The sequence below is a fragment of the Carcharhinus amblyrhynchos genome, chromosome 25, assembly GCF_965287045.1.
Source record: "Carcharhinus amblyrhynchos chromosome 25, sCarAmb.v2.hapA, whole genome shotgun sequence".
NCBI classification, from domain to species: Eukaryota; Metazoa; Chordata; class Chondrichthyes; order Carcharhiniformes; family Carcharhinidae; genus Carcharhinus; species Carcharhinus amblyrhynchos.
The window spans coordinates 8175971-8193924 of record NC_137348.1 but is presented as its reverse complement, the minus strand read 5'-3'; the positions used below and the strand labels follow the sequence as shown (position 1 = coordinate 8193924).

The 17954-nt window shown below is 41.1% G+C and overlaps 1 protein-coding gene across 3 annotated transcripts in view; it reads right to left on the bottom strand.

Moving 5' to 3' along the window:
• The window catches only part of camsap1b (calmodulin regulated spectrin-associated protein 1b), a 109212-nt gene that overhangs the window by 13730 nt on the left and 77528 nt on the right, over positions 1-17954 (bottom strand). For 2 of the 3 annotated variants that reach the window (XM_080212379.1, XM_080212381.1), the window contains 6 exons: positions 17505-17676; positions 17104-17195; positions 14788-14872; positions 9775-12343; positions 3022-3158; positions 1107-1315 (listed from right to left, as the gene is read on the bottom strand). In XM_080212379.1, the coding sequence (XP_080068505.1) occupies positions 1107-1315; positions 3022-3158; positions 9775-12343; positions 14788-14872; positions 17104-17195; positions 17505-17676 (3264 nt within the window). The remainder of the gene's footprint in view (positions 1-1106; positions 1316-3021; positions 3159-9774; positions 12344-14787; positions 14873-17103; positions 17196-17504; positions 17677-17954) is intronic. The other variant, XM_080212380.1, reaches the window with a different exon arrangement.

Sequence of the window (17954 nt, the reverse complement as noted above, 5' to 3'; positions counted from 1 at the left end):
ATTATACTGGACCTGTGTGAATGCACTGAGAAGGTAACCTGGCTGGAAGCCTCATAATAATCAGCTGTGATTCGATTGGGAGTCAAAAAAGACTATATAGCCAAATTACACTGATATTTTTACATCAATGTACAACCAAATGAATATGCATAGAATAATTGCACCCTCTATGATCCAGAGATCTGGATAGGCTGAGCGAGTGGGCGAGGACCTGGCAGATGGAGTATAATGTTAGCAAGTGTGAGGTTATCCACTTTGGTAGAAATAATAGTAGGAGGGATTATTATTTAAAAGGCAAAAAGCTGCAACATGCTACGGTGCAGAGGGACCTGGGGGTCCTCGTGCACGAGTCGCAAAAACCCAGTCTGCAGGTGCAGCAGGTGATCAAGAAGGCGAATGGAATGTTGGCCTTTATAGCGAGGGGGATAGAATACAAAAGTAGGGAGGTCTTGCTGCAACTGTACAGGGTACTGGTGAGGCCGCAGCTGGAGTACGGTGTGCAGTTTTGGTCGCCGCACTTGCGGACAGATATATTGGCCTTGGAGGGTGTGCAGAGAAGGTTCACTAAGCTGATACCGGAGATGAGGGGGTGGGCCTATGAAGAGAGACTAAATAGACTGGGTCTGTACTCGTTGGAGTTTACAAGGATGAGGGGGGATCTTATAGAGACGTATAAGATAATGAAGGGGATGGATAGGGTAGAGGTAGAGAGATTCTTCCCGCTTAGAAAGGATAGCAGGACTAGAGGGCACAGCCTCAAGATCGGGGGGGGGGTTTGCAGTTTAGATCAGAGTTGAGGAGGAACTTCTTCACTCAAGGGGTGATGAATCTCTGGAATTCTCTGCCCGTTGAAGTGGTGGAGGCTACCTCACTGAATATATTTAAGTCACGGGTAGATAGGTTTCTGATAGACAGGGGAATTAAGGGTTATGGGGAGAAAGCAGGAAAATGGAACTGATCCACTTCAGATCAGCCATGATCTTATTGAATGGCGGGGCAGGCTCGAAGGGCAAGATGGCCTACTCCTGCTCCTATTTCTTATGTTCTTATGTTCTCTTAAATGATGATACTGGCAACACTCAACTTGTTCCTTCATTTTGACTTACGGGTGGAAGGATATTGAGATGATGGTTCACTACTGGATTCTTCCCGATGCACCGACTTTGGGCGTTGCTTCTTAACTTTAGGCTTGGGTTTACCAAGTCCTTGTTCCTCCAGTATTTGTTGCTGCTTACGCCGCAGATATTCCTGTTTAATCAACTCTCGTCTCGCCTTCTCCTCTTCTTTACGAATCCGGTCCTCTTCAGCTTTGCGCCTTTAAACATAAAATGACCAAAAAACATTCTCAACAGAAGCACTTTCTGGAGAATTTGTGTCAAATATAAATCTGTGAAGACGCTGAATGGAAAACCACGCAATAGTGCACTTTGAATAACCGGTTTCTTTACAGTTGCACTGATGTATAGAGGGGACAGAAATGTATCATCCACATTTTTAAGTGATTTATTATATTTTAAAGACATGGTGGAGCTGAGTTATACTGATGCACTGGTTACAATTTATTGTCAGTGTAGCAAAACAAAACATACAAAAGCATAGCAGTAAGTTGGAAGTTTATGTTGCAGGATAAGTAAAATTATTTTGCTTATTTGATGGTAGAAATAAAGGTGAGGGGGCTGACTCCACTAAAGAATAACGTACATATAAAGCTCAAAGCAAAATCTTTTCAATATATCAATATTTTTTGAGTGAATCCAATAATCAATTCAGAGACCATGTCAAATATATACCATTATCCATATTATTATTCAATAATAACTCAGATCCAGATGGCAAGGATAACTATAAGCTCAGCTATGAAAACAGCAAAGCTAATTGAAGATATAAATAGCACAAAGTGTAAGGGAATTTGGAATTACTTTGCACTACGTATTGCAACAAAGGCTTTAATTATAACAAAATCAAGCACAACTAAAGGCAATGAAGAGCAAAAAGAGATATTATTCAATGTAAGAAGTGATGTGCACAGAGCCAATTTGTACTACAACTTCTCTGCTATATTACCAGATTCTCTATATCCATCAGTGACTACTTGCGTTAACTAAAAACTCCTAGATATGGCAACGTAAAGTTCCACTCCAGTAAGTGTTTTGAGCAACACTGCCAATTCATGCTGATACATTCAGGAAGTTCTATGCATCTTTGCTCCTAGGTTCTTCCCAGCATACTCGCAAAGCAGATAGAATGAACAGAGGCATGGACAACTAAAAATTTTACAGCAAACCAGCAGAAGGAACTAGGCTGAATTTCACTTGTACTTTAAAAAGCTATCAACATACTTCTAATTCGTTATATGGGCATTTAATTTCATCCTCATCATTCTATATTTTCACCTCCTGCTGTGGACTGGGGTCCAGGGAAAACGAAGGAGACAGTCAGGGTAGGAAGGGAAGTTAATGCAGATATTGAGACATTCCCTCCAAGGTTGCTCAGAGTAGCACTGGCATAGGCAAGTCATCTGATCACACCCAGCTGAGAGGGTATTGCATGTTTTAGAAGGAAGCTTAACAAAAATGGGAAGGGGAAATCTTAAATCAAAAACAGGTGGAAATTCAAAAGAATCTATAGAAAAAAGATTATGGGAGAACAACCAATTATTTAGAAGCAGAGGGTCTGAACAAGACACTTTGCAAACAAGAGTCAGACAAGTATTCGAATTTTACTGTAAGCAAGCAATACGCTTACTTGAACACAAATGCTCCCAGAATAGCAATATTATAGACTCATTTGCATCTTTTTATGGTTAATTTTTCAAATGTTCCATTTTAAATATGTCACATTTTATCACCTGCCTTACCCTTGCAGCTTAATTAAAGGCTAAAATGGGCGTCATTGCAATAGAGTTCAGCATTCAGTAGGTTTAAATGGCTTTTGTTTCCAGTTCATAGCACAGAACCACTGGGGCATATCTGACACTACATGTGATCGCCAGTTCTATTTAAAATCTCACTGATCTCTCACCTTGCTTCATCACGCTTCTGCTCTATCTCAGCATCCAGTTGTTGTCTTCGGATGCGAGCTTCCTCTGCTTTGCGCTGCTGTTTGAGGAGGAATGCAGCACGTTTCTTTGCCAGCTCATCTTCTGCTTTCTGGTCATCCTGTAGGGAACAACAAGTCAAGGACAGCACACATTAGTGTACCTTAAAAATGATAGGCTCAGTTACAAAAATTGATCTTTCATAGGGAAGGCGATGGCCTAGAGGTATTATCACTAGACTATCCATTCAGAAACTCAGCGAATGTCCTGGGGACCCGGGTTTGAATCCCACTACGGCAGGTGGTGAAATTTGGATTCAATATAAAATATCTGGAATTAAGAGTTTACTGATGGTCATGAAACCATTGTCGATTGTTGGAAAAACCCATCTGGTTCGCTAATGTCCTTTAAGGACGAAATCTACCATCCTTACCGGGTCTGGCCCACACGTGTGGCTGACTCAACTGCCCTCTGAAATGGCCTGGCAAGCCATTCAGATCAAGAACAACTATGGGCAATAAATGGTGGCCAGCCAGCCATGCCCCTGTCCCGCAAATAAATTTAAAACATCAATTTCAGATTTATTTTCCTATGGCTGACTGCAAGATATCTCATGGCTGTTATATAATGACAGAAATATTCATCAGATAACTTGCAATCTATTATTCAGCTGCTGAGTGGGATTGCCCTGCCCTTTTAAAGCCACAAAATTTAATTACTGCAAACAAATCTCCTCAGTTCATTTAGTTTAGTTACTGATTGTTGAAGGAAATGTTCAGTTTGGAAGATGCTTGTAAATTCATAGCTGCAGGTCAGGTAAAAGGTATGTAATGGCTCAATTTCTCGTCCCTTTCAAAATATGTTTGGCTCTTTGAACAAAGGACTCAAAAAATGTTTATTAAATACCAAATGTCCCTCTTTGTTCTAAAGTAACAGAAAATTGTAGGGCTAGCAATATTGCACTGTCCCATTCTGGCACTGCTGTTCAGTGGCATTTCTGCACATTGTGTTGTGCATTGATTTGTATATCAAAGACGTGCAGTTTCATCATTTTCACCACTTGGTGGCATTTATGTGGGAACTGAACAGTATATTACACTTTTGCAGAATGCCACTGGAGATGTGAAATCAAGCAAACACCACAAAGTCAACATTAAACGGCATTTTCCAAAAATATTCACGTTTTGCCTCACGGCATGAAAATCAAGTTTGCTTCTTGCTGTTTACTCTTCCAACCACTAGCAAATAAATGATATGATCTACCTAGTACAGGTTGAGCTTCCAAACTGTTTTAAGTGCCACTTATTAGAGATTCAAGGATCTTTTTTAGCCAACAGCATTTATTTGCATTGAGCCTGAAAAAACAGTACTTTAATGACATGTTAATGATCCAGTTCCTCAGAAAATACCCTCCAATGGGAAAGGGATTGAGATAGAATTACATTACTGTTGTAGCATTAACCATTGAACAGCGCAACACAGAAGGTGGCCCTTCAGCCCATCAAATCTGCATCAGCTATTTTGAATGACAATCCAGTAGGTCCATGTCCCGGCTCTTTCCCGTATCTTCTTTCTCATATCTGAGCTTTTTATCCCTTCAGGTATTTACTTTTTAAAGCTATGGTGAATCTGTTTTCACCATCCCTATTGGGCAGGGCATTCCAAATCTGAACCACATATTGCATAAAGAAAGAGATTTTCTTCATAGTGTCTTTGATGCTTTTGCCAATATCCCTCTGGCTATTGACCCTTCAGCCAAAACGTTTCTCTTCATTCACTCTGTTTTAACCTTCAGGATTTAAACAAATCCGGTAAATTCCCTCTTAACCTTCTCTTTTCTAAAGGGAGCAACAACAACTTCTCCAGTCTACCCAGACAAATTCTAGCCAATGTTCCTAGAACCATTCTCGCAAAAGTCCTCTGCAGTCTCTCTAAAGCTTTCACAGTTTTCCAGGACACAACACTCCAGCTGGAGCCAAACTGTCATTTAAATAGATTTGGCTTTTGTCCTTTAAGGACAAGGCTTTCCCCATGGACTTTAGGGCCAGCTGTCAGTCTCAAATCAGGATCAGAAGCCCACACTGTGGAAATAAATCCCTAAATTGGACAATGAGTCATCAGAAGGAGGACTTGTCATCCAATTAAGAGTGATAAGTGGGCTGGCTCTCAAAGCTGCAGGGCAAATCGGTGTGGCCTACAGCAGTGAAAAAGCCTTTCAAGGTAAGTGAGACGGAGGATATCCCACGGTGGAAAAGTCCTGAGCAGCCTAGCTACCACTGTGAAGGACAGGGTGGTGCTCCCATCCACAGGGCAGCCTGCATCAGAGGCAGGAGCCCGGCACGAATTAAGCCTGCATGGGGTGCTGGCCACCTGGTCTGGCACTCCTGACATCTCCACTGATTTTGACGCCAACTAGAAAATTCCAATTAATTTCCAACAATAACTCTCAATAGACCTTTCATTAGCTGAATCAGCTACTTGTGAGAAAGTAACTCCGCTGCACTCCCCCATACCGTACCTCTGGGAAAATGCTGCAGGGTGGGATGGAGCCGACTAGTGACATGAATACCATGCCCTCTCCCACTAGGACCTCAAATTTCAGCTTCATTTCTCTAATTATAAAGCGCAGGATCCTATTAACTGCTTTGATAACCTGCCCAAGTTTCTGTTCTCAGCACCACCCGTTCCTCCCCATTCCCCTCTTCAACCCCTTAAAATTAAATAAGCTAAACAGTATATAAGTCCCATTCTAAATCCAATTGTTTCATCATATTAAGCCAGCGTTCAGTTATTGAAGCCAATGTCTTCCATCATAAAAGTAATTCTTGTCAGATAATATCCTAAAACATCAGCATTTTCAGGTTTCTGCAAGATCAAGACTGTGCTATTAGGCAACACCTCTCAGCATGGATCTACAGCAATTAGAGCTTTCCTGTACTATGGAATCCAACAAAAAAAGCTTCAATTCAAAAAAATAGAATAAGTTTTCCAATTACTAAAATGGGGACCTTGTGCTGTGCTGCCATGCATTTCACACTCCCAAAATAGTGTGCCTTTAATGGACTAAGTGGGCAAGCAAAATAAATGAGGAGGGAAAATAAAACAATGATTACAAAGCATTAATTTGACTAAGTGGAACACTATTGGCAACATTAAACCTCTTCTCTGTAAGATTTCTAATTCTAAAGGTGAACCATTAATGATCAGTGATTCACAATCACAGATTCAAATAGTGTTATCAACAAACATAGAACATAGAACACTACAGCACAAACAGGCCCTTCGGCCCACGAGTTGCGCCGATCACATCAACACCTACCAACCTACAGACCTATCTATAACCCTCAATCTCATTAAACCCCATATACTCATCCAGAAGTCTTTTAAAAGACCCCAGCGAGTTCGCCTCCACCGCCACTGACGGCAGCCGATTCCATTCACTCACCACCCTCTGAGTGAAAAACTTACCCCTATCATCACTTCTGAACTTCCCTCCTTGCACCTTAAATCTGTGTCCTCTCGTAGCAACCATTTCAACCCGGGGAAATAGCCTCTGAGAGTCCACCCTATCTATTCCTCTCAACATTTTGTAAACTTCTATCAGGTCGCCTCTCAACCTTCGTCTCTCCAGGGAAAAGAGTCCCAGCTCCCTCAACCTAACTTCATAAGGCATGCCTCCCAGTCCAGGCAACATCCTTGTAAATCTCCTCTGCACCCTCTCAATAGCTTCTACATCTTTCCTATAGTGAGGCAACCAGAACTGCGCACAATACTCTAAATGAGGCCTGACAAGGGTCTTATAAAGTTATAAACTTATAAACTTATTTAATATAAACTTATAAACTTATTTACTTATAAACTTATTTACTTATTTACTTATAAACTTTATTTAAACTTATAAACTTATTTAATAAATCTCACATTTATCTGCCAGCACAATTCAAGAATAAATTCTATTAGATGACATGATCAATATGTGTTCATAGATAAAAGTTTCCTGTGTTACAGGCCAATGACCTTCAAGCCAGAATTCCCACAGAAAAGATCATATCAGTAACTTGAATGGATTATTGTAAAGTGATTCCTCACCTTTATATCTGTATCAATATGATTTATGAAAATATTGTTCTCCCACCACCATAGATGGTGGAATTTGAATTCAGTAAAAAGTATCTGGAATTAAAAATCTACCGATGACCATGAAACCACTGTCAATTGTCGCAAAAACCTATCCAGTTCACTAGTGACCTTTAGGGAAGGAAATCTGCTGTCCTTACCTGGTCTGGCCTACATGTGACTGCAGAGCCAAAGCAATTTGGTTGACTCTCAACTGCCCTCAGGCAACTAGGGATGGGCAATAAATGTTGGCCAGCCAGTGATGCCCCATGTCCCACCAATGAATAAATAAAACAAAGCACACTTCTATTTTGAGTCTTCTTTCTACTCGTAGTGTTCTTAAGGAGCATTTAGTAAAATGATTTAGTAAAAGTTAATGATTTAGTAAAAGTTTACACTTTTGGGATTTCAAAATCCGACTCAAAAGTTCAGTACTAGCCATGAATAAATTCCTGACCAATACAGAACTTCTAAGCTCAGAGATATATATTCGTAATTAAGAAAACAGAGCTTCATTAAACTTAATTGCCGGCAGCTACAAATGGAGCTGGTGAATTCAACAGAATGCTATTTTTCTCTGGTAGAAAGATCAGCACGAAACCCACTAAAACAGTCAGCTGCCCAGCAATATTGTGCAACACCAGGACCCCTCCAGGCTTTCAACATGAAACCAATTTAAAACAGATCTCAAGCTGATAGCCGGAATCCGCAGCTCCTTGTTCTGAAAAATCAAAAATCTAACATCTGTTCAGTATTTCCCAAGAGTACAAAAATTTTTATTTTTAAATTGTTCGTTAATGATTTTTTTCATTTGATTTATTATAATCAACTAGGTAATCAATAGAAAGAAAGTTACTTCATAAGATTCCGTTCAAGTTGCTGAGGAACACAAACCTCACAACAGGTTATTGCAGAAGGTCAGGGGGCATGGAGTTGGGGGTAGGGTGTTAGCGTGGATAGAGGACTGGTTGTCAAATAGGAGGCAGAGAGTGGGGGTCAATGGGTGCTATTCGGATTGGCGGTTGGTGACTAGTGGAGTGCCCCAGGGGTCGGTGCTGGGGCCTCAGCTATTTACCATTTATATAGATGATCTGGAGGAGGGAACCGAGTGTATGGTGTCGAAATTTGCTGATGACACCAAGATTGGTGGAACAGCAAATTGCGCGGAGGGTGAGGAGAGTCTGCAGAAGGATCTAGATAGGCTGGGCGAATGGGCCAGGAACTGGCAAATGGAATTTAATGTTGGCAAGTGCGAGGTGGTCCACTTTGGTAGGAATAATGGTAGGAAGGATTATTACTTACGTGGCGAAAAACTGCAGCAGGCGACGGTGCAGAGGGACCTCGGGGTCCTTGTGCATGAGTCGCAAAAACCCAGCTTGCAGGTGCAGCAGGTGGTCAGGAAGGCGAATGGGATGCTGGCCTTCATAGCGAGGGGGATTGAATATAAAAGTAGGAAGGTCTTGCTGCAGCTATATAGGGCATTGGTGAGGCCGCAGCTGGAGTACTGTGTGCAGTTTTGGGCGCCGTACTTACGCAAGGATATTTTGGCCTTGGAGGGAGTGCAGAGGAGGTTTACTAGGCTGATGCCAGAGTTGAGGGGGTTGAGCTATGAGGAGAGGCTGAGTAAACTAGGCTTGTACTCGTTAGAGTTTAGAAGAATGAGGGGAGATCTCATTGAGACATATAAGATGATGAATGGGATGGATAGGATAGAGGTGGAGAGACTCTTCCCGCTCAGAAAGGACAGTAGGACTAGGGGGCACAGCCTCAAGATAAAGGGGGGGCGGTTTAGAACGGAGTTGAGGAAGAACTTCTTCACTCAAAGGGTGGTGAATCTCTGGAATTCTCTGCCCGTTGAAGTGGTGGAGGCTACCTCGCTAAATATTTTTAAGACACGCGTTGATGGGTTTTTGATAAGAGAGGGGATTAAGGGTTATGGGGAGAGGGCGGGAATGTGGAACTGAGCCACGACAGATCAGCCATGATCTTATTGAATGGCGGGGCAGGCTCGAAGGCCTACTCCTGCTCCTATTTCTTATGTTCTTATTACTGCATTACACAGAATGCCAACTTATATAACTCAGTCAGAGAGGTTTGCAGCATGAAGACAGGCCTTTCGGCCCAGCTTGTCCATGTCTCCTTTTTCTTTCCATTTTTCCATCTGCACCACAGAATAAAAGTATTCTTGCGTGTATGGCATTACTTCCATATACATGATAAAGCATTTATACTTATAGTGCTTTTACATTATTTCTTGGAAAGTTCCCAAATGCAATGAAGTGTATAATTGTTGTTATGTAGGCAAATATGACAGCCATTTAATACACGGCAAAATTCCACAAAGAGCAGTGTAATGAATAAGCAATTAATGTATTTTCATTGTTTGTTGAGGGTGGAATGCTGGTTGGGGTAAGAGAGAACTCACGTGTTCTTTTTTTGAAAAGTGTAATGGAATCTTTTACATCTTCCTGAACTGAGGATCAGAGCACTCGGGCACCAACAGAGGCCAGAAATATTTGACTACAATGTTTAAAAATACTTTTGATAAAAGTCAAAAGCCATGTGTCCCTGGTAATTTTCCAAAATCGTTTAAAGTAATTACAAGTTTAATGATGACTAACCTTGAAGAAAAAACCCAATCCGGATTTCTGATCAGATTCACTGATCATTTGACTGGTGGAAAGGCCTTGGCTTTCAGCTGTCTCACCTTCTGCAGGTGCCTTCAGTTCAGAGATATCTACTTCAATGAGGTTTGCCTTGTTTTTAGATTGTTCCTCAATAGGTATGTTCTCTTTCCCTGATCTATCTGAAGATATAAGCGACGGATATTCAGACTTCTTTGGGGTGCTAACCACTGCCTCTGTGTTGATTTGTTCATAGAAATAATTGCAACTGTCTTTTTGAGACGTAGAAAGCACCAAGGCCCGCTGGTTACTTTCTTCGCCCTGCTTGAGGCCATCAGCATCCTTTGTCCTTTCGGAAGTGTACTCTGCAGAAACTTTGGAAGATCTGCCTTCTGGAGTCCCTGTACTGCCATCAACAACAATATCATCAGTCTCAGACTTTAGTGGTTTACTACCTGGAGAGGGTCGCAGATGGGGTAGAGTTTCTACACTGTGTGTAGGCGTGATGATACGGAAGGAGCCTTGCGTTTTCGAATCCCGAGACACTTTTAATTCCGTTGGCCTCGCTGAACGGGGACTTTTCATCGGAGTGCCACGTGGCTGCTTACGCACAGCTTGTGACGGACTAATCCCTGTGGGTGACAGCGGCTCCACAATCTGCACTGCTTGTCTGACCTTTGGGTCCTGCAGGCTACGATTAGCATTCTGTAGCGGTGCGGTCGGCGCCTGGTCTTTCAGCTTCATCAGCAGTTCCTGCTGCTGCGAAAGCTTATGCATCTCAAACTGAAGGTTGCTCAGAGTTTCATTCAGCTTCTCAATAGACCGGTTGTATTCATTCATGTCAACATCTGCCGTTCCATCCTCAAAACCACCATTAGAAGTTACCTTGTTCTTGTCAACATCGTGAGCTGCCTGTGAGGATTCCTTTAGCCAGCGCTGTCTGACTGCCGCAATGCTCTCTTGAATATCGTTTTCTGTGATTTTCTCACACAAGTCTTTTGCCCCTACTTCTTCCAGCTGTTTTAAGTAATCCTCTTTGGCCTCTTGGTTGGCAAAATCTTCATCTGCTCGAGGGGAAACGAGCGCAACAGTTTCCTCATTATTTGGACATTCAGTTTCCTTTGTGAAATACTCAGGTTTAAGTGGTTGGGGAATGCCCTCGTTCTTCCCCTTTTTAACAATATGTAAGAACGCAGCTTTGCCCAATTTTAGACGCTGTCTGGCAGAGAGTGCCTCCATTTTCTTTTTCTGAGCTTCAATTGTCCTACGTTTCTCCTCAAGCTGCATGTGAAGCTGAACAAGCTCAGAGGCCAGCATCTGAGCACTGTCTTTGGTCTGTCTGTTGGGACTCTGCTCTCGCTTCTGCCGCCATGTCATCATGGGTATGGGACAACATTCGGACCCATCTGGAGTGGTCTTCTGAGAGCTACTTGCACTGGATTTTGCTTCAGCACTGTTGAGTCTTTGCAGTTTACGTTCAGCAAAGCTGGTCATCCTAATACTGGTACTGGTCATGGACGTGCTGCTGGCCTGAGAGATTGTACTCAGACAAGGGCTGGAACGCCCACTGGCACCATCCTTGTCCTCATGTTCCTTCACCTTCATATCATGATGCAATTTTCTAGATTCCTCTTCACCACTGTACCCACTTCTAACTTGTTGAACCTCCTCATCAGTAACCAGATCTTGTTCAGCCTCTTCCATATCTAACACTTCCGAATCAGAATCTTGCATGTTCACAGTCCATGTTGTGTCACGTGGTTTAGTGTTGCCGACAATGGTTGCATTGTTTATTGACATACCATCCAGTCCTTCGTCAAGATCACCAGTATGAAGGAAAAAACCTCCAGACTCTCCCTGAGCTGAAGATTCAACACTACTACTAGCCAAAGGCCTAAAGTGACTTAGAGAGACTCCTGGTTCTTCCAGATGTCGCAATGATTTTTCACTGGTTGGATCAGAGACTACTATGAAGTCAGAGCTAGTTATGGGAGTGAAAGTCCTATTAATATCTGCCTCTGCATTGACATTCACTGTTTTTTTGCGCAAATGCCCATCTGGTATTCTCTTTGCTGATGGCAGCCTGTATTTCCGTTCTCCACATTCTTCCTGCTTGTTGACAATCAGTAGACTTTCCTTGGCTGGTTTTAAGACTGCAGGCATTAAAGGTTCTAAAAAGAAACCGCCAGTTTGGTTTGCTACTTCAGGGTCATTTTGCTGTCTTTTGGGCAGCTTTGACGGCAATGTCTGACTTGCGACTCTTGATGAGACGCTCTGTAACTCAAGATCAGAACTGTTAGCCAGCTCCCCATCTGACTTAATTATTGCTATAAGCTCTTCGTCATCCTCGTCTTCCATGGCCACATTCCTCAACAAGCTTTTTCCATTGCTTTCTGCAGGCGGAGAAAGTAACTGAGACTGATGCTTCGGGGTTACACTGACTATATTGGATGCAAGACTGTCTTTACTAATAGATCTGGCCAGACTGATGCTATCTCCAGAGCCAGCATCTACATCGCTGTCAGTTGCATAATGAAGGGTAAATGGCGTTGGCTGTGACAGGGGTCTGAAAAAAAATTAAGAGCGTCAGTCACAAGACATGAAGAAAGCATACATTTATGCATTTTGAAAATACATTTATTGATGCATTGTTTGCAAACATATTTTGCAAATTTATCATATTGCTAGAAAAACAGACAGAATTACAAACAAATAAGAATTTGTAGCATTATTGTAGCTTAACTGTAGAGTAAGGGTGCCACTGCAGAGATCAAAGCATTTTTTTTGTCCTTAAGAGCTTTGAAAAAGGAACCAATCTATGGATGTGCTGTGTGCTACACAGTTTTAAATAAAGATCCAAGATTAAAACTACATTACAGCTATGCCAAATTAAAATACTTTAGAAACAAGTGAAGATAAATACTAAAATCGTATTCGTTTACACAAAGGTAATATCCATTACTGAAAAATACACACGATTTCTAAACTAAGATTTTGAACTGGTTAGTGACAGCTGCTTATTTCAGCTACAGCTTTGCGGATAATTGAAACTTTTGGGGAACATGTTTTATCTTCATAAATCCATACAGACGGTTGATCTTGCTCACTGCGTACTGCAGAGGGAGCCACTAAACAACAACTCTGCTGCAAAACTGGACTTCTAAGATGAACACCATAAATGGGTTAACGGTGTATTACAACATACGCACTGGTAAGTGACATAGCAAATTAAGTTGAAAACTGGCGCATCTCAGAATTTGTTTTTTTGCAGAGCCAAGATGAATGCGGCTAGCTTAAAGACAATGCCTGCTTTATCAGAACAGAGAAATCATCATCCCATTGTAACACTCAACAGTGCCTATTTTAGCTAGTAGTGCTGTTAGAAATAATCTTTATTTGACTTGTTTACCACCTGTGTGCTGGACACCTGCCATCTTAGGTATCACAACAGTCTAACACTGAGATAAGCTGTGATTATCTATTGATATTAGCCCCAACCATGTAGCATTCAACAATTTAAAAATTGCATATTAAGAACATTTTCTCAAAATATTTGTGAATCTACATGCCTCTCTCCCCTTGTAACTGACAGCTTCAAACTAAAAATTAGTACATCAAAATACAAATTCCTAAAACGCTGTGAAAATCATTCTTAAAGCAATTACAATATCATAAGACAAACATGCATTAAATCCTTAGCCTATGAATGTAAATTTCAAACCAATTTTCAAAAACACATCCAGACAACGGCTTCATTACATTGATGTGTCTCATTTTAGCCTGTCTTGAATTACAGCTATGGATGTGAGCATTTTCAAAAGTACAGTTAAAGTTTATTTATTAGTTATAAGTAAGGCTTACATTAACACTGCAATGAAGCTACTGTGAAATTCCCCTAGTCGCCACATGCCAGTGCCTGTTCGGGTCAATGCATCTAACCAGCACGACTTTCAGACCATAGGAGGAAACCAGAGCACCCGGAGGAAATGCACGCAGACATGGGGAGAACATGCAAACTCCGCACAGTGACCCAAGCTGGGAATTGAATCCGGGTCCCTGGCGCTGTGCCGCTTCACTTAGTGAAAGATGAATATACCTTTCTTGTAGGGCTTATAATCTGGTCACTGACGGATGGTTCTTTAACATTGAAAGAAAAGACGACACCACTGCAAATCTTCATTTTTATTTTCTCATTTCACACATTTTGGCAGTGGCTACTGGCAGACAGTTCAACCACAGGGGCACGACAGCTGAGTCCAAAGTTCATACATCTACATTTCCAACAGAGATGCCAAACAATACAGTACGGTGGTACACAGGTAGTGTGGTGGTTAGCACCAGTTCAATTCCAGCCTTGAGTGACTGTGTGTGGAGTCTGCACATTCTCCCCGTGTCTCTGGTTTCCTCCCACACTCCAAAGATGTGCAGGTTAGGTGGATTGGACATGTGGAATTGTCTCTTAGTGTCCAAAGATGTGTAGGTTAGGGAATTAGTGGGGTAAATGTGTGCAGTTATGAGGATAGGGCTGGATGTGGGTCTGGCTAAGATGTGCTGTCAGAGAGTTACTCCAGACTTGATGGGCCAAACAGCCTCCTTCTGTACAACCAGAGGTGGAAGCCCATGCTGATTTCTGTATTCCAAACCTACCCCCTTCAACTCTGACAGCAACTAATTGAGTTCTCATCTGCTTGAGAACTATTGCCGTGTAAAAATTTATTGTGTCTTTACAAATGTCTTATGAGCAGTCTGGTCTAGGTCATCTTTGCAGCAGAGCCAAGATTAATAAAGGTAACTCAAAGCCAGAGTGCAAGAAACAGTGATGACCAGGCAATATATTTCAAAAACAAGATTAAAACTTAAATCAACCCTCTGTTTCTCACTGTGAATATCTGCCACATATTTGTTGACATTCAATATGAAGTTACTATGGCCATTTAATTAGAGCTTCAATCGAGATAAACTTGAACTAAGAAAGTAAACAAATGAAGATAAGGTATTCCCCATGTTTACCTTGGCTTCTTTTCTTGCCAAGCCAACACTGTGCCTCTTGGCTGCCCGTCAACTCGAGTTAGGGAATTTGAACGATGCCGAGTATCTAAATATTGAAAATAAAAACACTAAACAGTGCATATAAAACTCATTACAGCACAATCTCTCAAAGATATTCAGATTGGACTCTGAATACAGTGCATTGATTATTACGTCCACTGAATTTCTTTGACTAATTTAACTTATAGCCAAAATATCTTAACCTTCACTTGTAACACACTAAATAGTGACAAATGTGTAAACAGGCCATATAGCCACACTATGAATGAGAGTCAGAAACAGAGCTATAATAGTACAGCATGCATTCCTGAACCAATACTTCCCTCAAGCTTCAGGAGGGTGTAAGGGTGGTTTTAAAAGGGAGCATTGCTTGAAGACAGGAATCATTTAAAATGTCAGTTTGCGTATTAAGGTTCAATAGTGTGATGATTACGGTGTTGAATTTGCAACCTAGTGGATGGGGATGTGAGAAAAGTTATGGGACCAATGGTGGTGGTGGTTGGGAAGGGCAAGGAAGTGAAATAGGGGAAAAATTAAAGGCACTGCTGAGAAGGGAGGGGAGGGGGGGTCAATTAGAAGAACTGAGGAATACTACCTTTAGCCAACTCACAGTCAGACTGATGACAGCTCAGGAATTTCCCTGCCTGACAAGTCTGCCAAGAAATGAGAGCTAAGAAAATTACTTACACCTCAACCAAAATACAGACAAAACTAAATTAGATTACATGAAGAGTGGATGTTAGCCTAAAGGTTTGATTTCAGGTCTGTGTGGATTTCAGCTAACATGCAAGTAGGATTACCAGAATTGGGATCACTGGTCCTGGGTTTTGGGGAGGGAGAAAGGAAACAGACAGGTAGAGCACTCACTGTTCACTGCTATTGAAAGTTCAAGACACTAATGGGAGTGGAGGGGGGCAGCAGCGGCGAGAGGAACAGAATACTACTTTTAGCTACCTTACAGTCAGACTGATGATAGCTCAGGAATTTCATGTCCAACACATTGGCTAGGAAATGAGAGCTAAGGAAATTGCTTAGTCCTCAACCAAAATAGACAAAAATAAATTAAATTAAGAGATTGCTACAGAAACTAAAGCACCTATTAAATTGCCTTTAGGTGCCTGATGCCCCTGTATATTATGTTATAACTAGAAAGGGAAATTATTATAGGTTTTGGTTAAAGAATGTTTAAATGATTATAAACTTGGCGAACACAGAATCAGTTTTTTTTTGTCTGCAGATTACTAGCTTCAGCTAAGATTCACTATTATTTTGGATATAATTTACAATTTATGAGCTTAGATATACACTCTGTTGATGACAAAGACTTTATTAATGGTAGATGGACTCTATAGTCAGGAGTGGGCGGTGGTCTAAGGTTTGATCTTGGATGTGTGTGGATTTCAGTAAAATGCATGTAGAATTATTAGAATTGGTATCACTGCTCCTGGATTTTGAGAGGGAGAAAGGAAATAGACAGGCCAAGCACTCACTGTTCACTGCTATTCAACAGAGCCTGCTGATATTGCACGTGGGAGGATACTGAGTTTAGTGTTGAGGCTCTGGTGGTTGAATAACCTGATGACATTCACTATTTAAAGCTCACACACAACTAATTGCCTCTTGGACGATGTAGAGGGAAGCTGGTATTTCTGGAACTATAAACCAGCAAAGATCAACACATTCAGGAAACAGAGCCAAGGGGAGAAAAACGGATGAGGAAATGAATTTATAATAAGTCAGATTTGGTAGTCTGGGTACTTGTATCAAATTCAAACAGAAAACATCAATTTAATCTTGCCAGCATCCATATAACACCTACATTCCTTCACCTACAAAAAATAATTCACCAGTTTGAAAACTGGTCATAATACATCTTACACCAGTCTTAAAAATTATTTTAGTATCCTAAAACAAATGAATTGCCTAATGTGAAGCTACTTTGCATTGAGGAGAACATTTTCCATCATATTGGAAATAGTGTAATAATCCATTTCAAATTAATTTTTGAATTGTGGAATGCCTATTTTAAAGCTCCAAGTGCCTGTAAACATTGGTAAAAGCAAACAAATAATTTACAATATACCATTAAAGCAATTACAAAATTGTTCGCTGATACTCCAAAAAGTACCTTATTATTCCAATTGAACTGTTATTAGATTCCCTCTGTGTGCTATTTCCCATCTCCCTCAAACCTCAAAGAAAGCCTAGCATTTCTAAAATTCATCTATTTATTTTCATTATTCATTCTCCACCTTGAATACTGTGCAACCATCTTACCTGTGCTGTCCTCATTGGATAGAGGACATTTATACTGCCTCTGTCTTAAAGGCAATAGCGGATGGGATGGACTGAAGGCAGGGCTTCCTTTGCTATACAAAAAGAACAAAAAGGATCAATTTTTCATTTAAAAGATGTTCAGCACAAACATAAATAGACAGGTTTGAAGCAAGATGGAAACAGTAAATCATTCCAGTTGTCATAACAACTGACAAGTTTTTCAATCAAATGCTACAAATCACAAAACTGTTAAGTAAGTCCAGATATGATTAGCAGCACAGAAAAGTAAAATGGACAAAATTACACACCACATGTATGATTCTACGTAACACTGAACCCAAGTTGGAAACCAAAACTGCTGGAGGACATGCCAGGGTGAGGACTGACAGAGACAGACTTACACAAACTCTTCAGGATGCAGGCAATACCTGGTTGCAATCTCTGGGCTACTCTGTGGAACAGGTGTTGACATATCACCTGGACCATTGGCTGGGCTGACCATAAAGCTCCGCTTTGTTGCGTTGGAAATCGGAAGAGGTGGGCGAGAACTCTTCTGCTGCAGGAGTGTTTTAGCTGAATTAACATTGAAGATAAAACATTAGTTATACTTGGGAACTTCTTCCATTTGTAATTAGGTTGCAATCCAAAAGTTTGTGGTCACTTTTGAAAGATTTTCATTATGACAATATGCGAGTTACTCAGACATTGAAGCTTGAACGCATTTTCCATCCAGACCAAAGAAAACAAAAGAAATTTGGTTAGGCCAAAAACTGAGCACACAAAATGGCAGGTGGTCTCAAGAAAATGACAGTCTAAATTGTCACATTAAAGAACGTAAATTATACATGTTA